Genomic DNA, 25,629 nt, shown 5'->3' on the forward strand with positions numbered 1-25,629 from the left:
TCATCCTACCTTTTTCTGGGTTGTAGCTCCTAAGAGACTGAGCACTAGTATAGAGCCTTTCATCAGAAACCCATGCTCCCCTCCAACAGGAATGGTGTTAAAGGAATGTTGAATGCTGTAGTATGTGAACTGAAAGCCCCACACTCAAACTCTGAATCCCTTTGGAGCTATAGCTCAAGAAGAGATAGGATTACCATAAATCTGGGAAAACCCAGACATGTCTTCTTGTTAGAGGACCGGGCATCCAGAGGGGTTTTTTAAATTGTGGAGTCTGTCCGGGTTTGGCAGGGCCAGTTTACAAAGGATCCAGTGGCTCTCCCCCTCTTACCGCCTCTGCAATTCTATTTGCTTTGGGCCACCGGCAGCTCAGTGACGTGAACCTGCTGCCATCGGCCTAACCCTGGAAGCAGAATCTCTGCAGCGACTTCCTATTCCTGTGGAGGTTGGACTTGCAGAGAGGCAGCTTCCGGAGCAGGTTGATAGCAGCAGGCTCGTGTTAGTCAGCTGCCGGTGGCCCAAAGAAAATAGAATTGTTGCACCGAGGAGGTAAGAGAGCCACTGGATTCCTTGTAACTTCCTTGTAAGTCGGCCCTACCAAACTAGCTTCTGGGGGGCTGGACCAGGGGTGGATTGAGGGCAGAGCAAGGGGTATGGTGGAGTCATGTGTCCTCTTTTTTCAGGTCAAGAATATGGTAACCCTAGGAAGAGATGTTAGCAGGGGTAATGGAAAAGGAGATGAGATGCTGGCCCCTGCAGGTAGAGAGGAGAAGATGCATCTGGGGGGGCGGGGAAGGGGAAGGCCTTGAGCTGCTCCTGGTGGGGCGCAGCAGCAGGGTCACTGTCTTAGGGCATCAGTTACCAATGGACTCGCCCTCATTGCAATCTTGGACAAATCACTTTGTTGCCTGTGAGACTGGGTAAAACGAGGATCCCACGGACCTTGTGGATCTCTACCACATGTCCTTAAAAATCTGCTTACCTCAGGGATAAGCGGGATCCGTGAGGTCCGTGGGAGTTAAATCGAGCATTCCTGCTGACCCTTTGCCACAGACCATTTCTTTTTAAGGCCGTGCACTTTAGCTCTGCAAGATCTGTGGGGCCCCCAGGTAGAAGGCATTTGGGGCACTGGGGTGCAGAAAAGCTGGGCACAACAAAAGGGAGAGCTAAGATACAAAACAAAAAAAAATGTAGTATTCAGCACCAGAAATCCCAACCATAAACAGAAAAAAAACCAGCAAGGGTAGAAGTTCAAACGTGGACCCCACAGAACTAAAAATGCATGGTCTTAAAAAGAAAGCAGCCATGGTGTGGAGTTCCCAGGGATCCTCTTTTTTTTTTTTTTTTTTAACTCCATGGACCTCACAGATCTCACTTACTCTGTGGACCTCACAGATCCTACTGGAGGGGGTAAGATGAGGATATGTGGGATGAGCAGGATCTGTGAGATCCATGGGAGTTAAAACAAGGATCCCTGCAGATCCATGCCATGGCCACTTTCTTTCTAAGGCCGTGTGGTACAGATCCATGAGGTCTCTGTTGTGCCCGTGGGATCCTCGTTTCACCCAGTTGCCTCACATAAGGGGATCCACTTCAGAAGTTATTATTCAGCGATACTATTCAGTTTAATCAGTTTTAGTATTACAGTCCCAAAATTAGGTTGATTTTATGTTTATGCATTGTATGTCTAAAATGCCACTGTTATATTGTAGCATGTATTGGAATTATGAGTGCATGTTTGTAACTCGCACAGAGCTACAGGATGTATAGTGAGTAACAAAATTTTAAATAAATAATGGGAGGGGAGTAAGTGGGTCCTCCTGCACTGCAGAAAGCTGCTTGGATGGAATTTACATCAGTGCTGTATCCTAAATTATGGGGGGGGGGGGCAACTTTGCTAAATGATTGGAGGTGCTAAACCCAATGGAAACAGTTAAGGAGTTTGCTCAATATTGGGGGTGCTCAAACATCCACAACACACACAGAACTGGTTCCAATGTTCTACATTCAGAAATCCTAACCCTAACCTGGAATTCTCAGGTTTATCTTCCCTAGAGTGGAAGCTGACTATTATGTTCATAAATATCTAAGTAATGCCGTTTTACAACCAGGAAGGGGCGACATTACAACCACAACAAACGGGGTCGTAGTTCCTTATTTGCCAGTAATTAACATGGCCGCTCTGGTGCTTTGTAAATTGTTAATGCGACTCTTATAGAGCGACGAAAGCGGTTGCTTCCGGGTGCCAGTAGTTGGCATGGCGGCGTGCGCATAGTATGTGAAAGAAGGTGTGGATCGCTAGTAGTAAAGATGGCGGTGGAAGTGAGGCTGCCCGCAGCTCGGAAGCGGGGGAGCGAGGTCCTATTACCGGAGACGAACAGACACTTGGTGACGCCGGGGGACACTATCACAACGGACACGGGCTTCATGCGGTAGGACTAGAGGGGCAATTGGGGCTGAAAGAATAGATCAGGACGCTGCTCGGGCCTAGCTTTTCGCGGGGGGGGGGAGCGGTACTGAAGGTGCTCGCCACTTTCCCAGTCATTTTACAGCAGGGGTGTCCAACCTGCGGCCCCATGAAGTATTTTGTGGGGCCTTGGTCGAGGGTGATGCAGTGTTTTCCTCTGCTGCCCCCGAGTGTTTACCGTCTTGCCGGCTCCCTCCTCTGTCTTGCTGCAGCCCCAGAAAATGTTTTTTTTTTCGGCCAATGCTGCCCAGGGAAGCCAAAAGTTTGGACACCTCTGTGTTACAGAGTGAAACACACTCACGTGTACTCTACAATTATACACTCATTGTAGACACAAGCTCATACTCGGTCAGCTGACATGCCCTTTGCAGGCTCGATAGAATTACACACGCTCACTTTCGCTCACTCTGCAGACTCGGACACACTGATAACGTTTGACACTCTACAAACTCGCTACTTTGCAGACTCAAATGCACTTTATGCAGTCACATGCATTCATGCTCACACTCATTCACTTTGCAGATTTGTGCAAATGCTCACACAGCCACTTTATCCCTCGCCTGTGGAACCAACTGCCTACTCAGATCAGGTCACTGGACTCGCTAATGGTCTTTCGGAGATCAACAAAGACCTTCCTTTTTAAACTAAACTAAACTAAACCTTAGGTTTGTATACCGCACCATCTCCATAGTCGTGGAGCTCGGCACGGTTTACAGGAATTGTAATGAGAAAGGAACTCCAAGGAAAGGGATAGATGAAGATCGGAGGAAAGAAGAATGTTAGAGGGCTAAGATGTCAGATGAGGAGGGAGTGTTAGATTTTTGAGAAAAGCCAGGTTTTCAGATGTTTACGGAAGGGTTGGAGAGCATTCAGGTTCCGAAGAGGGGAGGTAAGGTTGTTCCTTTTTGCCAAATTGACCCCTTCCAAAGCTACTATCTTTAATCTTTCATCCCTTTATAGTTAGGAAACTGTCCCCTTGTATTCTTCTATCAGTGGCCTCTATAGTCCTGTCTTTAGCGTCATGTCCTCTCCTCTCCCTACACTGTGAATGTCCTTTTGTAACCCGTTCTGAGCAGTTGGGAGGACAGGATAGAAATCTAAATAAATAATAATAATACTTGCAGTTTCTTTGTCGCATGGCATATTCACTCTTTCTGCAGAATCAAACATACTCAAACTGACTCAATCTGTAAATTCACAGTGTCGCACACAAGCACTGGTTCTTAGTCACTCTCGTACACCCACAAACACTGCAGGCTCAACAACACTATGGGCTGGATTCCGTAAATAACATCCAAAGTTAGGTGCCGTTAAGATCTGCGCCAATAATCTATCTTTATAGAATTGATGTTACTTTGCCCTAATTAGGTGCAGAACTGCCTATATGCTAAATTGTCTTGTATGCAGCTCAAAAGGGGGCGTAGCTAGGGAAAGAACATTCCCAAAATGTAAGCATAGTGTCATAGAATAGGGTCTTTTATGTGCCCAATTGCCATTAGTTGTGCACCAGTGTTTACACCAGGTTTCAGCAGGTGTGGGAATCCATGCTAAGAGCTATTGACTGACAACAGCTCATTAACTATTTTGTGTGTACTGTAGATATTTGGATATGCTCCCAAACAGAATTGGGGGATTTATGCAGTGACATACACTTAATGGGTCTTTTCCAGATAAGCCCCGCCACTAATGCAAAAAGTGCACTGGTGAAAACTTAAGCCACGCCACCTTATAAATTATTAAACTATTGAAGCCCTCCAAGGAAATTATTCACATGATTTGAATAATGACTCGGGGGGGCTCAAGGGGGGGGCAGAGCCCCCCCTTGTATATCACTTTCCCCAAGTATTCACTTAGCATGGTGTTAGCTAAAACTGTGACGGGGGCTAACTTTTTGGCGGGGCTTATCTGGAAAAGATCCCACTTAATGTATAGCCTTACATATGCTTTTGGCAGTCAAACACACTCACTATTCAGGCTAGAGGGAGATGCACAAACTCCAGTGATGTAGAGTACAGTGTCAGAAAACACCAGTTAGAATACCAATACTAGCAGCATGCAAATAATATACACACTGTTAGTGTTAAGCATTGGTTAGTAAAGGGCTCTGAATGTTTTGGTGCATGCCCACAAGAGCTGTGCGGTAGGCACATATCCAGTGAATGGGGGGGGAGAAGAAGCAACAGTCTGCCTGCATAGCCCAGGATGATCAGGAGCTGCAGAGCACCAGGGGGATCTCAGAAGAGAGCAGTGGCCACATTAGTTTAGGAATCGGCAGAAAATAGTGCACGGAGGTGTGCCATGCATCCATGGTTTCTCCTGCTGTGTTAGGAGGCTTTTAGAGAATGACATGAGGACAAATTTTCCCTGTCTCCCCAAGCTCTGTCCCTGCCTCATTCCTACACGTTCTGTCCTCATCCGCACAAGTCTCGAACACTTTAGGTTTAAACAATTTTATTGATGACCATTAAGCAATATTACAATCAGTGCCAACAACAAATAAACAGTACAATCATGAGGCAGCTAATCTCAATCATCAAATTTTCCATAAGAACAAGCTAAACACCCCCTCCCCCTCAAACTAATTGAAGGTATAGAACATATGTTGTTGACCAGCTTTCAAGCAGATATTTTAAAAACCCAAGTATTATCTACAAACAGGTAAGACATCCCCACATCGAGAAGGAGCATTAAATTTCGGTCCCCAATGATTCATAATACAGTGGATTCCCTGCCACCCCCGTCCCATCTATCAAACAAGGAAGAACAACCAGGTTTTGGGTATCCTACAGCAAAGACAAAATGTCCAAAGCATTACACTACCTACTTATTGCAGCCTATCTGTCCAATTCCCCCTACTGTGTACAATCCAGTGAGCTATTTATTTATTTAATCAGTTTTCTATACCATTCTCCCAGGGGAGCTCAGAACGGTTTACATGAATTTATTCGGGTACTCAAGCATTTTTCCCTCTCTGTCCCGGTGGGCTCACAATCTTTCTAATGTACCTGAGGCAACGGGGGGATTAAGTGACTTGCCCAGGGTCACAAGGAGCAGCGTGGGTTTGAACCCACAACCTCAGGGTGCCGAGGCTGTAGCTTTAACCACTATGCCACACTCTCCCCTCCCTTCGATACCACTTCCCCCCCCACCTTGTCTCAAACACTTTAAAATCATAAGTGTTCAAGGCTTGTGCGGTTAAGGCAGAGCTTGCAGGAGTAGGGCAGGGATATTGAGATCCCACAGGGACAAATTTGTCCCCGTGTCATTCTCTAAAGTGCACAGTTGTAAAAGTCACCCTGCCCTAACAACTAAAATCTTCTAGTGGCTCTGGTTTTCTGAGCATTGGGTGGTATTGCTAATGAGCTCAATAATATAGGGCTTTCGGTTATTACATTAGTCAGAAAATAATGTTTCATTTAGTCTAAATGAAACGTTGCAAGCTCAGTGTGCTTTGAGCATTAGGCCCCTTAGTCTCAGTCTGACACACACAATCTGCAGGCTCTCACTCACTCTGCTGTTTCTCACATACAGCTCAAGAAGAGGTAGGATTACCATATATCTGGGAAAACCCAGACATGTCTTCTTGTTAGAGGACACATAAATATACAACTTTGCAGATTTTCATGCATTCAAGCTGCAAATTCAGACTCGCTGCACAATCTGTTGCTCTCTCTCACATTTATGCTTACTGCAGAGTCTGTGAGAGTGCAATGGGGCTATAGTGAGTGTATGTGTTCACAGAGTGAGTATAAGTATGAATTCAGAGCTGCCAATTGAGTACTAGTAGAACATTTTGGGCCAGTCCTGGTTTTAAAAATACATCCTCAAAGCACTGTGATATTTGTAGGCCTTGATTTCTACCCTTTGAAATCAGTGCTGCAGGTCTCATAGTTGACATCTGTGTAAGTATATGAGGCTTAGAATGGAATGTTCTCATATGTATATATGTACAGTACTGTTACACCTTGTACCACTATATAAATAGTAGTACGAGTCTGTGTATATATAAGAGACTGCATAGGGCACTTGTGGATCTGTCTTTCTGGGTATGCAAGTATGTCTGATCTCACTACATTTGTGATATCGAGTCAATGGGGCTGACTATTGGTAGGTCCCCTGGGAAGGGAAATAAGGTGTCAAGCAGGCAATCTGCTGGTCCCTAACCAGTGACAGGCCCCAAGGCATGGAACAAGGATCCAAAGGCTAATGACCAACAGCATCTGTGCTTATTTTCCATAGGGGTCATGGCACATATATGGAGGATGAGAAATTGCTGGCATCGGTGGCGGGTATCGTGGAAAGAGTCAATAAGCTTGTATGTGTCCGAGCTTTAAAAACCAGGTGAGCTCTAGCAGACTAGAACTAAATTCTTCAACAAGGGAAGATACACAGTTCCTTTTATTATGTAAGACTATCAGTCTGTGCATGCCCTTGGTTACCTTGTATGTAACAAGAGACTATATACCGTTTATCCCAGGACAAGCAAGCAGTCTATTCTCACATATGGGTGATGTCACCGACGGAGCCCAGATGCGGAAGCCTCGCAAGCAGACTTGCTTGTAGAAACTAGAAGTTTCGAGTCGACCACGCATGCGCGAGTGCCTTCCCGCCCAGTTTAGGGTGCATCCCCTCAGTTCTCAGTTTTCCGCGGAGCCGAGAAGTCCGTCTTTGACTCTCTGCGTTTAACTTCGTTACTTCGTGCCTTCTCTGAACTGCGGTTTGTATTTTTTTCTTCATGAATCGCTGTTCTTACTTTATTTCTAGTTTAAAAAAAAAAAAATTTCAATCTTCCGTCCGTCTGCTGGGGCAGACCGCTCGGCCGCAGCCCAAGGGCTTCGATTTTGCAGCGGCTGTTTTTCCTTCTATGTCCCGGCCTGTCACGGGCTTCAAGAAGTGTAGCCAGTGCCAGCGTGCGATTTCCCTTACGGACCCAAACCGTCGGTGCCTCAAAATGCCTTGGGTTGGAACATCACCCGAAGTCGTGCGAGCGCTGTACTACTCTTCAACCTCGAGCCCTTAAACGTCGTCATCTTTTGGTGGAGAAGCTGTTCGGGATGGATTCTTCCTCCAATCCCTCGACTTCGAAGGCACCCTCGGCCTCACCTTCGACCAAGACTCCTCCTGCTTCTACTGCTTCCACCTCGAGCCTCATCAGACCTTCGTTGTTTGCAGCGGCTCTCTCTTCAACGACATCTGCTGTATTTTCCCCGTTTCCTCAGGTCAGATAGCTCAGCAGAAAGTTCCAGCGGCGGTGCTTAAAGTGCTTAAGATTTCCAAGTCGAAGCACATTTACACTGCCTCGGTGGAACCTCCAGCCAAAGCAGGTGGTCTGGTTTCAGATGCGGATCCATCCTTGCCAGCTTCCTTCCAGACCATGTTGGAGAAGCAATTCATTAAGTTCCTTACTAATATGGGACCGAAGCTTCTTCCTCTCATCCAGCCTGGGCATTCAGCAGACTCCTGCGAGGTCAAGCTGCTTCCTTTGCCTCAGTCGGAGCTTACGCACTCTTTGCAGGGAGCAGAGTCTCTGCGAGTGTTTGGTCTGGCATCTAAGCACGTGAAGCAGGGAGCAGAGTCTCTGCGAGTGTTTGGTCTGGCATCTAAGCACGTGAAGCAAGGAGCAGAATCTTTGCAAGTGCCTTGGCAGGAATCGTCACACTCTATACAAGGAGCAGAGTCTTTGGGAGTCCATCGAGGTTCCTCCATCAAGCCTCTGGAGCTTTGATCTACAGCCTCCAGTCATATCCATTCTTTGGTGGCATCGGCTGCTTCTGTCTCCGAGGCAAAGTCTCCTCGATCTTCGAGATCTGCTTCCAAGCATCGTTCTCACTGACGATCGAGGCCTTCATCGAGGCATACTTCCAGACATAGTTCTTCTTTATAGAACGTCCCTCTTCAACTAAGCCTCGATCTACTCCTACTTCGACTAGACCGCCGACTCCTTGCTTGAGGTCTCCACTTCCGCACCTCGAGGATGCAGCAGTTTTGATTGCTTCGTCCAAGTCTCCATATTCTTTTGATGCCTTTTTTCCGGCCAAAGCTTCATCTTCGACCCAGGCTGCCTAGACGTCCTCGAGTCCTTCTCGAGGCAAAGCATTGGCGGATCAGCTATCTTTCTCATCTTTTCTTCATCAGATAGCTGTTGACTTGGATCTTCAATTAGAGGCTGGTTCCAAATTCTCTAAGGAGTACCTCAAAGTCATGCATCTCCCTCAACCTCTGGCAGAGTTACTTAAGCTTCCTCTTCAAGCTTTTGTCTCGTCTCAGACTTTTGGTCGATGCCTGGAGACCCCTTATACCATACCGGCTGTTCCAGGCAAATTGGATTCTAGGTATAAAACTGTACATCGCAAAGGGTTTGACAACTCACAGTTATCTCATCAATCCCTGCTTGTCGAGTCCTCCTTGAAGAGGTCCCATCCTTCCAAGGTTTATTCCACCGTTCCTCCTGGAAGGGAAGGGAAAACTATGGACAAATTTGGACGTCATATCTATCAAAATGCCATGATGTCCTCTAAAGTCTTCAATTATAATTTTCATTTTATTATTTATTTTAAGTTCCTCATCACTCTATTACCAAAATTCTTGACTTATTTGGATACTCAAAAGCACTTTGAATTTCAAGAAGTTCTTGCTTCTTTATCACAACTCCGATTACATCTCCTCCAGTCATCTTATGATCCTTCGAGTTGTCTGCCCAGGCAGCTGCTTGCTCTGTAGCCATGCGCTGCCTTGCCTGGCTTTGTACCATTGACATGGACCCTAATCTTTAGGATCGCTTAGTTAATATTCCTTGTGCAGGCAATGACCTCTTTGATGAATCTATCGAGGCAGCCATCAAGAAATTGTCTGAACGTGAAAAATCCTTTGCTTCCATTGTCAGACCTAAGCCAAAGCCAGCTCCTGCCAAACATACAAGCTCCTATCTATCAGCGGTGTTTTGCTCCGAGGATGGCTCCTTACAATTGCCCTCCTCTTAAGAAACCGCAGCCTCAGAAGCAACAAAAACCTCAACCTTCTGCTGCACCTAAGACTACTCAGCCTTTTTGACTGTTTAAAACAGAGCATAACCAACACCGTTCTGACTCTGCCTTCTTTTCCCCCTATAGGAGGTTGTCTCCATCTTTTTTACCACCGATGGATGACAATTACATTCGACCTCTGGGTACTAACCATCATCAGAGAAGGATACTCTCTTCATTTCACTCAAGTTCCACCAGAGCTTCCTCCAAGAGAGTATCCTTCCAATCCTTCCCAGACCGCCCTTCTTCTTCAGGAAGCTCAAGCTCTGCTTCGTCTCCATACTATCGAACCAGTTCCTCTGGAACAGCAGAACAGGGGTTTTTACTCCCGTTATGTCCTTGTTCCAAAGAAGACGGGCGATCTGCGGCCCTTTCTGGATCTCGGGGCTCTCAACAAATTTTTGGTCAAAGAAAAATTTTGAATGTTGTCCCTGGCATCCTTTTATCCCCTTCTCGAGCAGAATGACTGGTTATGCTCTCTGGATCTCAAAGAGGCCTACACTGATATTCCCATTCATCCGGCCTCCCGTCAATATCTCAGATGGGGAATCTGCATTATCAATACAGAGTGCTACCCTTCGGCCTGGTTTCCTCTCCCAGAGTGTTCACCAAGTGCCTGGTTGTGGTAGCAGCAGCTCTGAGGAACCATGGTCTTCAGGTATTTCCCTACCTCGACGACTGGCTCATCAAAGATTCAACATCTCAAGGGGTTATTGTAGTGACCCAAAGGACTACCCGGTTCCTACAAAGTTTGGGATTTGAAATCAACTTTCCCAAATCCCAACTTCAGCCCTCACAGAATCTACAATTCATCGGAGCTGTTCTGGATACTATCCAACTCAAATCATTCCTTCCACAACAATGTCTGGAAGCTCTTCTTCAACTCTGTCATACAGTGTTTTCCCGCTCTTCCATCTCAGCGAGACACATGATGGTACTTCTGGGTCACATGGCCTCCACAGTACACGTGACTCCTTTTGCCAGACTTCACCTCAGAATTCCTCAGTGGACCCTGGCATCTCAATGAACGCAGGTTTGCGACCCACTTTCTCGATACATAAGTCACTCCTTCATTGAAGCAGTCTCTCTGTTGGTGGATGCTCTCTTCCAATCTCTCCAGAGGCTTGCTTTTTCAAACGCCCCCCCCGTCAGAAGGTCTTCACGACAGATTCTTTTACCTATGCTTGGGGCGCTCATCTTGATGGTCTCCGTACACAAGGCCACTGGACCAGTACAGATCGTCAGTGTCATATCAATTTGTTGGAACTCAGAGCGATCCTCAAGGCTCTCAACGCTTTTCAACATCTTCTTCACGACCAGGTAGTCCTCATTCGGACGGACAACCAAGTCACCATGTATTATGTCAACAACTAGGGAGGGACGGGATCTGCCTCCCTTTGTCAAGAAGCTCTGAAGGTTTGGGACTGGGCAGTCCGCCACAACACCTTCCTCAAAGCTGTCTACATCCAAGGGGCGAAGAATTGCTTGACAGACAACTTGAGTCGTCTTCTGCAATTTCACGAATGGATACTCTATTCCTCGCCTCTTCATCACATTTTTTCACAGTGGGGAATGCCTCAGAGAGACCTCTTTGCAGCTTCCCACAACTACAAACTGCCTCAGTTCTGCTCCAGGATATACTCTCCTCATCACCTCGAGGCAGATGCTTTTCTTCTGGAATGGACGAATCTCTTCCTCTATCCATTCCCTCCATTCCCTCTCATTCTCAAGACTCTGGTCAAGTTAAAGAACGATCATGCCACCATGATTCTGATTGCTCCTTGGTGGCCGAGACAACCTTGGTACTCCCTTCTACTTCAACTCAGCAGGAGGGAGCCATACAATCTACCAGTTTTTCCATCTCTGCTTACACAGTCATGGATCTCTGCTTCATCTCAACCTGCAATCTCTACACCTGACAGCTTGGTACCTCTCAACATGACTCCTCTGCAGTTTTCTCAACCTGTCAGAGACATTTTAGAGGCTTCTAGGAAACCTACCACTAGACAATGCTATCACCAAAAATGGACTAGATTTTCTACGTGGTGTTTTTCTCATGATAAGGAGCCCCAACATTCCTCCTTATCCTCTGTTTTGGATTAACTTTTGCACTTATCGACTTCTGGCATCAAGTCTGCATCGATCCGAGTCCATCTCAGTGCAATTGCAGCTTTCCATCAGCCTATCGAAGGGAAACCCCTCTCTGCTCATCCGGTGGTTTCCAGATTCATGAAAGGACTTTTCAATGTCAACCCTCCTCTCAAACTGCCTCCTGTGGTTTGGGATCTCAATGTTGTTCTTGCTCAACTGATGAAGCCTCCATTTGAACCAATTGACAAGGCTCATCTGAAATATCTCATTGCCCTCACTTCTGCTCGACGAGTAAGTGAGCTGCAAGCTTTAGTTTCTGATCCATCTTTCACGGTGTTTCATCATGACAAGGTGGTCCTCCATACACATCCAAAATTCCTTCCTAAAGTGGTATCGGAATTTCATCTCAATCAATCTATTGTTCTTCCAGTGTTCTTTCCGAAGCCTCATTCTCATCCTGGAGAAGTAGCTCTTCATACTCTGGGCTGTAAACGTGCTTTGGCCTTCTATTTGGAATGCATCAAACCACACAGAACTACTCCTCGACTTTTTGTCTCCTTTGATCCAAACAAGTTGGGACATCCTATCTCTAAGCGTACCATCTCCAACTGGATGGCTGCTTGTATCTCATTCTGCTATGCCCAGGCTGGATTACCCCTCCACAATAGAGTCACAATAAAGTCAGAGCATTGGCAGCTTCCGTAGCTTTTCTCAGATCTATTCCCATTGAGGAAATTTGCAAAGCTGCTACTTGGTCCTCAGTTCATACTTTCACATCTCACTATTGTCTGGATACTTTCTCCAGATGGGATGGACGGTTTGGCCAAACAGTATTACAAAATTTATTCTCCTAAATTGCCAACGCTCCAACCTTCCCATTCTGGTTAGCTTGGAGGTCACCCATATATGAGAATAGGCAGCCTGCTTGTCCTGGGATAAAGCTCAGTTACTTACCGTAACAGGTGTTATCCAGGGACAGCAGGCAGCTATTCTCACAACCCACCCACCTCCCCTGGTTGGCTTCTCTGCTAGCTATCTGAACTGAGGAGACGCGCCCTACGCTGGTGGGAAGGCACTCGCGCATACGCGGTGCGGTCGACTCGAAACTTCTAGTTTCTACAAGCAAGTCTGCTTGCGAGGCTTCCACATCGGGGCTCCGTCAGTGACGTCACCCATACGTGAGAATAGCTGTCTGCTGTCCCTGGATAACACCTGTTACGGTAAGTAGCTGTGCTATTTGTCAGGAACGTTACGTCTTTGTAGAAACCTCCTGCAATTTAGGAAGTTGCTTAAAACCTACCTGTTTGTTTAAACTTTTTAAAGTGAATATATAACAATGGTTGAGTTATGTTTTTACAGGTAAATGGTTTATTAAATTGAAGAAAGCTGGTACTTATGAATAGTTTGAATGCAGTCATGCTGTGGCTATGCAGATAGAATATTGTAATTCTGTATTTTCTCTATTTGATGCATGTTTTTTTCTATTTTATTATGTATGGAAATTTGTAAGCCGCCTTGGATAAAGGTGGATTAAAAATGTTTTAAATAAATATATAACTTCTTTATGAGGATCACTTCCACAATGATTTAGAATGGAACAGTTTAGATGTCCTTTCATTAGGTACCAACACTACAAAACAGATGAGCAAGGCAGATCAGGCAATGAACCTGCTTCTCGGACACATCTGAACCTGGAGTTGTGACCATTAGTCATTTGACAAACTGGGCCTCAAAGCCTCCTGTGTCTGAGAAGGCTATCGAAAACTAAGAGATGGACAATTCCCATATGCATTTATTCTCAGACTTCATTGAAGTCTACAAAATCCTGAGTGGTATAGAATGGGTATGAGTGAACCAATTTATTTTTTACATCATCAAAAATTACAAAGGCTAGGGGACGCTCGATGAAGTTACAGGGAAATACTTTTAAAACCATTAGGAAAAAATATATTTTTTTTTCACTTAAATAGTTAAGCTCTGGACAGTATTGCCAGAGGATGTGTTTAAAAAAGTTTGGGCAAGTTCCTGGAGGAAAAGTTCATAGTCTGCTATTGAGACAGACATGAGACAAGCCTATGCTTGCCCTGGAGGCAGAAGCATGGAATACTGCTATTTGGGTTTTTGCCAGGTACTTATGACCTGGATTAGCCACTGTGGAAACAAGATACTGGGCTAGATGAATCATCGATCTGACCAAGTATGGTTATTCTTATGTTCTTATGGTATGTTCTTGCTGTTTCTAACTCCTGAGCATTAATTAATGCATATTTTCCATTGTGTTTCTGCACAGGTACAATGGGGAGGTTGGTGATATTGTTGTGGGAAGAATCACTGAGGTAAGACATTCCCAATGAGAGTAGCTGCTCCTGGTTGTGCCCATAGGAACATAGGCACCAGCATTTCCAAATGATTGGGGGTGCCAAACACAGTCCAAATTACCCCTCTCTGGACACAATGAAAGCACTTGTTCAATATTGAGAATACTCGGCACCCACAGCTGGCTCTTATGCTAGAAATTACCACTTCCTCCCATGCAGCTCTAAAAATAACCACCCGGTGGCACTCTTCCTAAGGGAGTAATGACCGAGTGCTTTTTACCCACATTCTGGGAATGAAATTGGATCTTTAATATGTGTAAACTGTAGAGTGTTCCAACAAAGACTGTTAGTTTGAATTATTTTCATTTATTGAAGTACAGAGTGTTTCTGGTGTCACTGAATAGAGGCTGATGGTTTGAGATTTGTGAGGTTTCCTTTTGTTTTACTTTTTATCGTGTGTTTTTATATATATATTTTTTGTACATACTCTACAGTTTTACAACATACATAACTTACTAACAGTCATAACGAATAATGACTTAAAAAGATTTTATCAAAGTGGCTGTGTTCCTCGAGTGCAGCAGGAGGTCTGAGCAGCATCTGAGTGCAGGGAAATTCCCAGCACTAGTGTTTGCCATGTGTTTTTCACTAACCTGCTTCTTGCTGATCTACTTGAAGATTGCATTCACTCAGATGCAGCTCAGACCTCATGCTGCATTTCAGGAACACTACCAGATTGATAAAATGCTTTCAATAGAAACGTGCTACTCTGGTCTTTACAGCTTAATGAATTGACTATTCCCATATTCAGTGAGACCATAAGTTAATACATTTCACTAAATCTAGGAAAGTCAAACTCGGAGCATCCTGTGTATTTATTTATTAAAAAATTTATATGCCATATATTACCTATACGGTTTCCATAGTAACAAGCATAAAATGTTAAACATACATAGTTCAGTTGTTAAAAACAACACTCTTAAAAATGGTCGCTAAACATCAGAAATCTTCAAATCCAGTTTGAATATAAAATTTCAGTTCAATAAAGCCTTCACAAACAGTTGAGTTAACATTTTCAAGCTAGGAACCTAAGTGTTGAAATGGTTATCTGAAGGAGGGGCCTTGGTACCAGTGCAATTGGGTGACAATGTATGATTCTGCATTTATTCCCTAAGTATTAAGAAATCAAAAGCCCTGCTTTTAACTCAGGCAAAGCTTTTGTATGCAACACTTATGGTGTTTGCTGTGGTTGGTCCAATTTTTTGGAATGCCCCAACTCTGTCTGCAGTTCTCACCCCTCCTCCAAAGTGTGAGTTAGGATTTTAAATACATACTAGGGGGATGCACTAAACTTACTGATCATCTACTGATCTCGCTAAACCAGTTTGACTGGTGTTCTGATTGATCGCATTTCCTGACCCAATTTTCAGTGTCTTGGAGCCTGTTTTAAAAGGCAGCCCAAAGAGACAAAGTGGTCAAAGTCCGAGTGACAGTACATATGCTGCTGGATATTTAAGCAGTAGAGTCTGTGCTAGATGCAGAATCGGGCTTGGGCAGATACTTCATATACTTTATCATGGCCAAGAAATAGTTGTGCTCAGACAACTGGAGACCAATTCTGGATTTGAAATCTGTCAATACTGCACTGAAGGTGCACAGTTTCCAAATGGAGACCATGCGCTCTGTTGTTGCTTTGGTGGTGCCAGGAGAATTGCTAGACTTGATGGAGGCTTATTTACATATTCCCAGAATATTAGGAAGTTCTTCTGGTTCCATGTGCTGGAGACAAAACAAGGAGAGGAGGATGGTCCCAACCTAAACTGCAGTAAATAACCAACCAAGAGAAAACAAAACAGTTCTGCAGTTCTGTTTTGTTTTCTCCATGTGCTGGAGAAGCATTTTCAATTCTCAGCACTTCTGTTTGGGTTGGCAAAGGCACCTCACACCTTTACCAAGGTGATGGTGATGGCAGCAGCACACCTTTGCAAGGCAGGGATTCAGGTGTACCCATACTTGTTTTTTGTTTTTAATTCTTTATTCATTTTAAAACTTTCATCAAGTGTACAAAAATTTATAATAAATAAACATAAATCTAAGCACTTGTGCATCTTATCATTATATCTTATAATTATAAATATATCCCTCCCCCTCCCACCCTTGAATCCCTCTACTTATTTTATTTTCATATAATGGAAACCCACCCCCCACCCAACCCTAAATCTTACATAATTAATAGAAAAATATTAGAAAAATGGCATCATCATGACAAAAGGACGTTAATGGCTCCCAAATTTTAATAAAATTTTTATAATTTCCTTTCTGTACCGCTATTGATCTTTCCATTCTATATATGTGACATACTGAATTCCATCAAAACTTAAAATTGAGCCTACTATGATCTTTCCAATTATTAGTAATATGTTGGATGGCAACTCCAGTCAAAATCAATAAAAGTTTGTTATTCCACATTGATATCTGACTCTTTTTTTTACCCATACTTGGACAATTAGTTAATCAGGGCTCCGTCCAAGACTGAAGGTCACAAGGCAGTGACACAGGTTGTCCAACTCTTGCAAGACCTGGGATGGATTATCAATTTCCAAAAGTCACATAGGTCCGACCCAATCACTGGAGTACTTGGGGATTCTCTTCAACACTGCAGAAAGCCATGCTTTTCTTCCGGAGTTGTATAAGCTGAAGCTAAGATTCCAAATCTTAGAGTTCCTGGCAATGCCAGATCCTATGGCTTTGCTCTACCTTCAGGTACTGGGGTCGATGGTAGCGACCATAGAAGTGGTACCTTGGGCAAAAGCTCTTTTGTGCCCTCTTCAGAATTCACTGTTATCCTGCTGGTCTCTGCAGACAAATTTGCTCCTGATGCCATTGCCCTGGATGGCGGAAGCACATCAAAGCTTGTGTTGGTGGCCTTGGGTGGAGACACTGTCCAAAGGATTGCCTCTCCACATTTCCTTCTGGATGATACTGTTGACAGATGCCAGCCTTTATGGCTGGGGAAGTCATTGCAAGGGTTGCCTGGCTCAAGGCCAATGGTTTCCCTCTCAGAGAAAATGGTCCATCAACAGATTGTAACTGAGAGCCTTTCGCCTAGCACTACAGTCATTCAAAAATAATAATATTAATAATAATTTATTTTTATATACCGTCATAACCGAAAGTTCTAGGCGGTTCACCCCAATCAAGCGCAGTACATACAAGATTCAGCAAAATAAAACGCTAACTATATAAAGAAATACAAACAATTTAAAATAGGATAAAAAGTTAGGTTAAAAGAATAGGTTAAGATTCTAGCCAGTTAAATAGTTGTGTTAAATAGTTGTGTTTTTATCTGTTTTCTAAAGTCAAGGTAAGAGGAAGCTTCTAACAGCATTTTGGCAAGCCATATATACAATTTGGCCGCCTGAAAGGAAAAGGTTCTCTCAAGGAATCTTTTGTAATGACAGAGTTTTATTGAAGGATATGCAAACAGGTGTACTCTTCGGGAGCTCTTATTAGAATAACTCAAGGTAAAATGAGGGATGAGATAGCCTGGAAGCATGCCATAAACTGCTTTAAAGGAGATACATGAGAACTTGAATAATACTCTGGATTCTAATGGCAACCAATGGAGCCTGGACCCTGGAAGGTAAATTGGTCAGGGTCTTCTTGGACAATGCCACAGCGGTGGCATACATCAACAGACAGGGAGGCACCAAGAGTGCTCCCTCAAAGCTAGAGGCCCAGTTGTTGTTTTGCTTAGTGGCAGCCCACCTACATGCCCTTTCGGTGGCACATTTAGCAAGGATGGACAATGTGCAGGCAGACTGTCTGTTGCCAGGCTCTAGATCTGGGAGATTGGTCTTTGTCTCAGAGTGCCTTCAACAAAATTGTAAATCACTGGGGGAGACCGATGTTCGATCTAATGGTATCGGTGGACAATAAGAAGGCTTTTCTATTCTTCAGCTGCAAAGTACAGCCGGGAAGTGCTGGCATAGACGCCCTAGTCCAGCCGTGGACAACAAAGGAACTGTTGTATTTATTTCATCCATGGCCAATGATAGGCTGGATTATTCAAATAACGACCACCAAGGAGTGTTGATTCTCATGGCCACGCCAGCCAAGGTGCATGAATCTAGTTTGGCTACTGCAGGACAACTGCATCAGACAGTCACTTCACCCAGTGCTGCTCTTGCAGGGTCCAGTTGCCCTGGAGAGTCCAGAATGCCTTGGGCTTACTGCATGGCTCTTGAGCGCACAATTGTAAGGAAGAAAAGTTACTTGGAGGGGGTCATAGCTACCCTCCTGTGATCTAAGAAGCTGATTACATTGGTAGCCTATGTTAAGGCTTGGAAGACCTGTCAGCACTGGTGTGTGGAACAGAATGTAGAGCTTTTAGGGCTCTTATTTCCACGGTCATATCATTTCTTCAGGATGATCTCAAACACGGCCTAACAGTTGGCATCCTCAAGGTACAGGTAGAAAGCCTTTCATGCTTCAAATGCCCAACTGGAGAAGGGCTCTTTGGCTTCCCATCTGGATGTATCCAGGTTTCTGAAGGAAGCGTTAAGATTGCATCCTCTATGCGACAACCATTTCCAACGTGGAATCGTAACATTGTGATACGGGCTCTCAGTAAAGCTCTATACGAACCCTTACAAGAGGCATTCCTGATGGATCTGACCATCAAGACTGTTTTCTTGGAAGCCATAGCCTCAGCAAGAAGGGTCTTGGAGCTTCAGGCTCTGTCATGTAGAAAGCCATTCCTCAGATTTATGGAGACTGGTGTGTTTTATACACAGTGCCTTTCTTTCTGCCAAAGCTGGTATTAGCGTTCCATGTTAATCAGGAAGTCCACTTGCCTGTGTTCCAGGTTAAAAAAAAAAAAGAAGAAGTAAAAGTGGGACTGTTTTGGCGGTACTGGACATGAGGGGGTAGTTCTCTGTTACCGCAAAGTGACAAATGATTGCCATCTCAGGTAAGGATAGTCTCCGTTAGGGCACTGGTCTTTGACCTAAGGGCCGCCGCGTGAGTGGACTGCTGGGCACGATGGACCATTGGTCTGAACCAGCAGCGGCAATTATTATGTTCTTATCTTTCAGATCATCTTTTTGTGTTCACCAGTTCTGGCAGAGTGGAAAAGCCAGCTTCTAAAACCTCTATTTCCAGATGGATCTGCAGGCATTGGCTGTTTTAAACAGCCTCCAATTTCCTTGAAGGCTTCTTCATGGGCAGATCCATCTGAAGAGATTTGTAGGGAAGCTAAATGGTCCACTCTCCATACTTTCACAAAGTTTTACAGAGTAGACATGGCACAAATGGACACCACATTTGGGTCCTCGGTGCTAGCAGCAGGCACATCTGCCCTGCCGTAGACTAAGGGGACAGCTTTGGTACATCCCACTGGTCAAGATTCATGTCTCTTTTGCACTGGAAGGGAAAATTAGGTTCTTATTTCGATAATCTTCTTTCCATTATAAAGAGATGTGGGTCTTGACACCCATCCTGTCAGATGTCAATTAAGCCTGCTTCCTGTCTCGGCCATGTATGTGTGTCTCCAAAAGTTTGTCTTGGAGCAGTCAAAAGAGTATAAAGATCATTGTACAATAAGTGATACAATAGCTCACTATGGTAAAGTTCTTGGGAGAACCTATTTCGGCTGTACAAATGTAAATGCTGGTTGCACTCAGGTAGCTGGATTTTTGGGGTTCCACCTTGTTTATATTAAGTTTCACGAAGTCTAATTAATTGTCTTTGTTGCAGAGCAGAAAAGACCTCACTTGATCAGGGAGTTTCCTGTGTCCTCCTTGTTATTTTTTCTCTTTAGGGGTGATCAATTACTTTGGTTCAAACTGAGGAGATGGGGCACTGCCCACTGACACAAGGAGGCAGATCTGAAAAGCTGTAGATGATTCCTTCTGCAAAAACTCACAAGTAGAGGTGAATAACCCACTGGTCAAGACTTGCATCTCTTTATACTGGAAAGAAGAGTAAGAACCTAATCTTCTCATATTGATCATTTAAGAAATTGTTGAAAGCCTTTCTGTATGGGATATAGACATGCACCCACACCCTGCCATCTTACTGAGACACTTATTACCATGTAAGACATGCACATGGACAGACATTATAAATGGAAGAAGTATCACACTCTAAGGGCACACTTTTCAACCTCTTCATTGCCTTTTATATTTCTGTTGTGCTTTTATTATGGATGCTGATTTGCTCAGGACAAATTTGTTTAAAATAGGGCAGAATGAAAATAATAAAATGGAATGGACTAGATTCTTTTACTTGCATAACACAAGTCAATAGTATTCAGATGAAGAAATTAAAATAAGTTTGTTGTCCTTTTGCTGTTTTGACTTGCTTACCATCCTGTGTGGGTTGTTTTTCTCATTCTCTCCTGCAGGTTCAGCAGAAGAGGTGGAAAGTAGAAACTAACTCCAGGCTGGATTCAGTGTTGCTTCTCTCATCTGTGAACCTTCCTGGAGGGGAACTGGTGAGAAAAGATGCAGAGCTCTTAGGAGCTTTAACAACCAGAACCCAAGTCTGGTAGCTTGCAAGAAAAAAGCCTGGGTTTTGTAGCTGTTATGCTGCAGTCAAGGGATGCTGCTTCTCGCATGCTGACTGCTGGCAGTGTGCAGACTTTAGCATCCATTGTGGAAGTAAAAATTAACAGTAAGGTAGCATCATCCTCTGCCGTATTTTGCATAAACTTGACTGTCTTGTGACTAAGTATGCATACACTTTATAGAAATTTTCTATCCCAGGTTGTTTTATTGTGATCAGAACATAAACTTAAAAAAAAGAATATGGGAGGGTGTGAGAAATGAATTCTTGATTTACTGTAGGAACATGAGTAGAGACCTCCACACTGTCCGTTCTCTCTGTGAGCAGTATCTGCACAGAATTTGCCACTTGCTTTGGTTTTGCTGAGGAATGGATCCCTTCCCATAGCTTTGTGCTTTGCTGTTTTCATCTGATTTTTTTGTTGGATTAACACAATGATTTATGGTTTCAGAGAAGAAGATCTGTGGAAGATGAACTAGCAATGAGAGACTACCTACAGGAAGGAGACCTGATCAGCGTATCCTTCTCCGTGAATGGGGGTTCAGTAATCTACTCACTGAGCCTTGATATAATTTAGATCATCAGTACACAAATAAGCAAACTCGTGTAGTCCATTGTGATCCCAAGCAAGAATATGTGTCATGGTAACCAAAAACCTGATCCTGATTGGTTGTTGGTGAAGAGGTGCTTGGGCTTTGTTTTGCACATATCCTGACAGGAAGGACCTCACTGTTAAGTCACAGTATGTTGGGTATAGGGTTTTCCCTGATTTCTTTCTGATTTGGCCACCTTTCGTGCAATTTCTTTAGCTGCAGCTGTTCTGCATAAAGAGGCTTAGAAATGCAGAGCTGTCATTTATGTCTTCAGGCACAGGGAATTGGCAAGAATAGTGTCAGAGCATTTAATGCTAGTATGATGAGGGTGTTTCTCAACCAAATAACTGAGGAGAGAGGGCAGCATGCCACAGTTTTGGCATACTTATTTATGTAGGTGGGACCTTTTTATTGGACCAACTCGGTGCAGCTCTTGAATATTACTTACAGATGTATTATCTTCATAGGATCAGCTTTCCTAAGCTATCTACAGATGTACTTTAGAGATTGCAGCCATAGTCAAATTGACTAATACAACAGCCTCAGTTCTCCACTCTGGTCCAAACACAAGGATAAACACCTATTAAAATCTGAGAGGCCGATGCTCAAAGGTTCACTGTAAAGTGACAAAGCAACAAAAAAAGGAAGGAGGGTCCAACCTTATCTGCAGAAAAAACACCAAACGGAAACAAGCAAAGCAAACTGCAGATGTGTACAAGATGCAGGCAAAATTTATTGTGACAAATATATATATAAAAACCTTTTGAGATGCTTTACAGCAGTTGGCGATTCTCGGCGCATTGGACATTTTGGTTTATGATAGTTTATTCTACATTTTTTGTGGCATATTTCTCAAACCCTTTTTTACCATGGACCCCTGACGAAGGTTTGTCCGAAACACGGACCGTGTTGGGTCCCTTGTCATGGTAAAGTGAAACATTATCACAAATCTAGTGCAAAAAACTTGCTGCAACTTTAATTTGCTGCTTAGTTCTAGCTTTCCTGTCTGTGTCTGAGTGGTGATTTGGCTCTGGCTCAGGTACTGGCAGGAAGGTTGACAGTTCGTCTATTTATTTTTAAAAGTATGCCATGGCAAACCCCTTGCCTGCATCCCAACCAAGCATGCACCTCTCACTCACCCGCAAACATATCCCTTTGTCTAGGGCACCTTCCCTTCCTCCAAACCTTAGATGCCCTGGTGCTCCAGTAGCCCTCTGTGGGCTACTTCACGCCTTTCACTTTGCCTTGGTGGTCCAGTGGGCCTCCCAGTCAAAAATTGCCCTTGTAGTCCAGTGGCCCCTCCCAGCCCTGCCTGTCTCTCTCCCCCCAGTCACAAATTGATCTGGTGGCCTAGTGGAGGCTACCCCAGATCCCCCTTGCCTCATAGAAGGCAGGAGTAATGCCCACTTGCTTCTGCTTCTCCAGGTGCCATTTTCTAAATAGTATAATAGAACATATATAGAGTCCAAATTCATTTAATACAGCTTGTTTAGCTCATAGACCTCAGTGGTACCACCTGTATGCCACTAAACTTTTAGAACACACAGGTAGTCATCGGTCTCAATAGATATAGTTTATAAATATTTTAAAATATTTTTACTTTAAATAGAACGCTGTGTGTTCTAAAAGTTTAGTGGCATACAGGTGGTACCACTGAGGTCTATGAGCTAAACAAGCTGTATTAAATGAATTTGGACTCTATATATGTTCTATTATATTTATATCAAGTAGAGTCTGGTAAATATTGAACTAGTTGGTTTTACTGTATTTTCTAAATAGTGGCATCACACCTCACCCAGTAGAAGCTTTTCTCCTGCCTTCTATGAAGTTGTGGGGGGGGGACCTCTGTTAGACTACCAGGTCAGTTTGTGACTTGGGTGGGGGGACACTGGACCCCCCAGGGCAATTTGTGACAGGGGCAGAGGGACCACCAAACAATTTTTTTTAATGGGATGCTGTTAGACACCTCTCATCTCAACCAATCCTTCTAACCCCATGGCCCTGGACCTGGCGGAAAGTTTCCTGCACTAAACATGCTTGTGAATCATAATGACATGAACATGCATTTAAATGCATGTTAAACGTAGTCTTCACTGAAACTATTAGAACACAATAATGTTCATGCTAACCTGGTGCTAACCCCCTTTAGTGCTTGCACTAGTTTTGAGCATCAGCCCTTCATAATGGCTGATACCACTTGTCCAAGAAATATATCTCACATGAGCTGTAAAGGAATAAAAGATGAGCCATCCAGTGTTTGTGTCCTATTGCTGTCATTAACTATTCAAACATTTGCCTTTTTTATTGTTTTCATTAGAAACTTCTAATGAAAACAATAAAAAAGGTAAATGTTTGAATAGTTAATGCCAGCAATAGGACACAAACACTGGATAGCAGATGTTGAAATAATTAGTTGGGAGACTGCTTACCAGTGATCAGTATTTATTGAAAAGTGGTAGAAGGAGATTTGTGTAATGCATTGGTATTCCAGTGTTGCACATTTTGGAAGTACCAGATTTTCCTTTTTTCCTTAGCTGGTGCTGGTAGGCAGAGGTGCAGGCTGTGTTCTCGGATGGGGCGCTCTCCTTGCACACCAGGAGCCTGAAGTATGGGAAGGTAATGGATGCTATCTGCAAAGCATTTTTTTGCTTCTGGTTTCATTTTTTCTCTATATGATCTCTGTACAGCTTCATTATATCATCAGTAGCCAAATCTGGTGGTGAAGTTTCTACCTGAGGGGAGGAGGGGCAGGGTGGAGAGAATGTGTCTGAGAGCTGGGCAGAAGGGCACCAGGAGCCAGACCACATTTAGTGTAAGATGACATTACAAAGTGACACTTATCTACAATAAAGTAGTAGCCTCTCTGAGGCAGAAGGCCCAGGTAGCCAAAAGGACCACCATGCTGACACCTGCCATGTAGGGGGCCTGTGAGGTGAATGAATCAGTAAGTACTGGTAACAGAGTCCTGGGCTCACTTTGCATGTGTGCTGTTTTACTGAATGTACAAACCTAATGAGAAATAGAATTGTTCTGGGTGACCGGTCACTGTTTAAACAATACAGGCTTAACTTCATAAGATAAATGTTAAGCATTGGTCTGGTATCGCCAAAACAGCAGATGTACCATCATATACTGAGGTGACAAGACAGGACCACTTTGAATTTCTGCTGTTCAGAGTTATACATCACATCTTAAATCTAGCAATCCCTGTGTGGGTTGTTTTTTTTGTTTTTTTAAATCCTGGTTTCTTGTTTCTGGGGTTCAGAATTGGAGCATGATATGTGAGAGTAGATACGAATACTAAGATGCTCTCTTCCAGCCTTTCTCTAAGCAGCTGGCAGGGTACTAGAGATCTAATGTGTCTTCTCAGCTTGGGCAGGGTGTGCTGGTTCAGGTTTCCCCGTCATTGGTGAAGAGGCGCAAGACACACTTCCATAACCTGCCATGTGGTGCCTCCATCATCCTTGGGAACAATGGCTTTATCTGGATCTTTCCAACCCCTGAGCAGCGGGAAGAAGAAGCAGGAGGTTTCATCATGAACTTGGAGGTGAGGATTACCTAGTGACATGTAACTGCTGTTGGGTCTGTGCTGTATACAGGGAGCTAGGGATATGAAGAGTGTTTTTGGATAGAAAGTCTTGGATAATAGAGGGAATTCTGATTCTCTTTCATAAACCTAGGGCTGAATATTAAACAAACAACCCCCCCCCCCCACACACACACAGACACAGTTATCTGTAAAATGGTTGCACTTTAGGGATGGATATGTGATTTATGAATTTTCAGCAGCACTATACAGATCTTACTAATGAATATTCTAGTGCAAATGGAACATCAGTCTTGACCAACAGGTATTTACACTCCTTTACTGAACACCTAATTTATATATATACATATACTTCTGCTTCTCCTCCTCTCACTCTGGGCTGTGCTGGATTTCCTTAGTCTTACTCTATACAGCAGGGGTGCCCACACTTTTTGGGCTTGTGAGCTACTTTTAAAATGACCAAGTCAAAATGATGTACCAACAATAACATTTAAAAAAACACAAAGCACACTGAACGCAGAGAAAATGTTAATTATTTATATTCTGGAGTTTTTCAAAGAGGTCAAGGCAGATGACTTTATGCAATGTCACCTCAGTAACAACTATACAAAAATAGACAAATTACTCCCCTCCCTTTTTACTAAACCGCGATAGCGGTTTTTAGCGCAGGGAGTTGCGCTGTATGCCCTGTTCTGCTCTCGATGCTCATAGGCTCCCTGTGCTAAAAACCGCTATATATAGACAACAGATATAAATTCTCAAAACGGACACATTTTGATCACTAAATTGAAAATAAAATCATTTTTCCTACCTTTTGTTGTCTGGTGATTTCATGAGTCTCTGGTTGCACTTTCTTCTTCTGACTGTGCATCCAATATTTCTTCTCTTCTTTCAGCCTCTTGTATGCTTCCTCTCCTCCAGACTTCATTCCCTCCCCCAACTTTTTCTTCCTCTCTCCCTGTCCCCCTCCCCTTTCTTTCTTTCTCCCTGTTCCCTTCTTTCTTTGTCTCTCTTTCTCTCTCCATGC

The 25,629-nt window shown here is 43.8% G+C and overlaps 1 protein-coding gene across 1 annotated transcript in view; it reads left to right on the forward strand.

Moving 5' to 3' along the window:
- The first annotated feature begins 2,217 nt into the window (after positions 1–2,217).
- EXOSC2 (exosome component 2) overlaps positions 2,218–25,629 on the forward strand; it is a 38,376-nt gene continuing 14,964 nt past the window's right edge. Inside the window, exons 1-7 of the mRNA XM_033960488.1 lie at positions 2,218–2,429; positions 6,704–6,805; positions 13,868–13,913; positions 20,302–20,391; positions 20,914–20,979; positions 23,603–23,671; positions 24,426–24,602. Coding sequence (XP_033816379.1) covers positions 2,308–2,429; positions 6,704–6,805; positions 13,868–13,913; positions 20,302–20,391; positions 20,914–20,979; positions 23,603–23,671; positions 24,426–24,602 — 672 coding nt within the window. The 5' untranslated portion in view covers positions 2,218–2,307. The remainder of the gene's footprint in view (positions 2,430–6,703; positions 6,806–13,867; positions 13,914–20,301; positions 20,392–20,913; positions 20,980–23,602; positions 23,672–24,425; positions 24,603–25,629) is intronic.

Source organism: Geotrypetes seraphini, chromosome 10, assembly GCF_902459505.1.
Source record: "Geotrypetes seraphini chromosome 10, aGeoSer1.1, whole genome shotgun sequence".
In the NCBI taxonomy this organism is placed as follows: domain Eukaryota; kingdom Metazoa; phylum Chordata; class Amphibia; order Gymnophiona; family Dermophiidae; genus Geotrypetes; species Geotrypetes seraphini.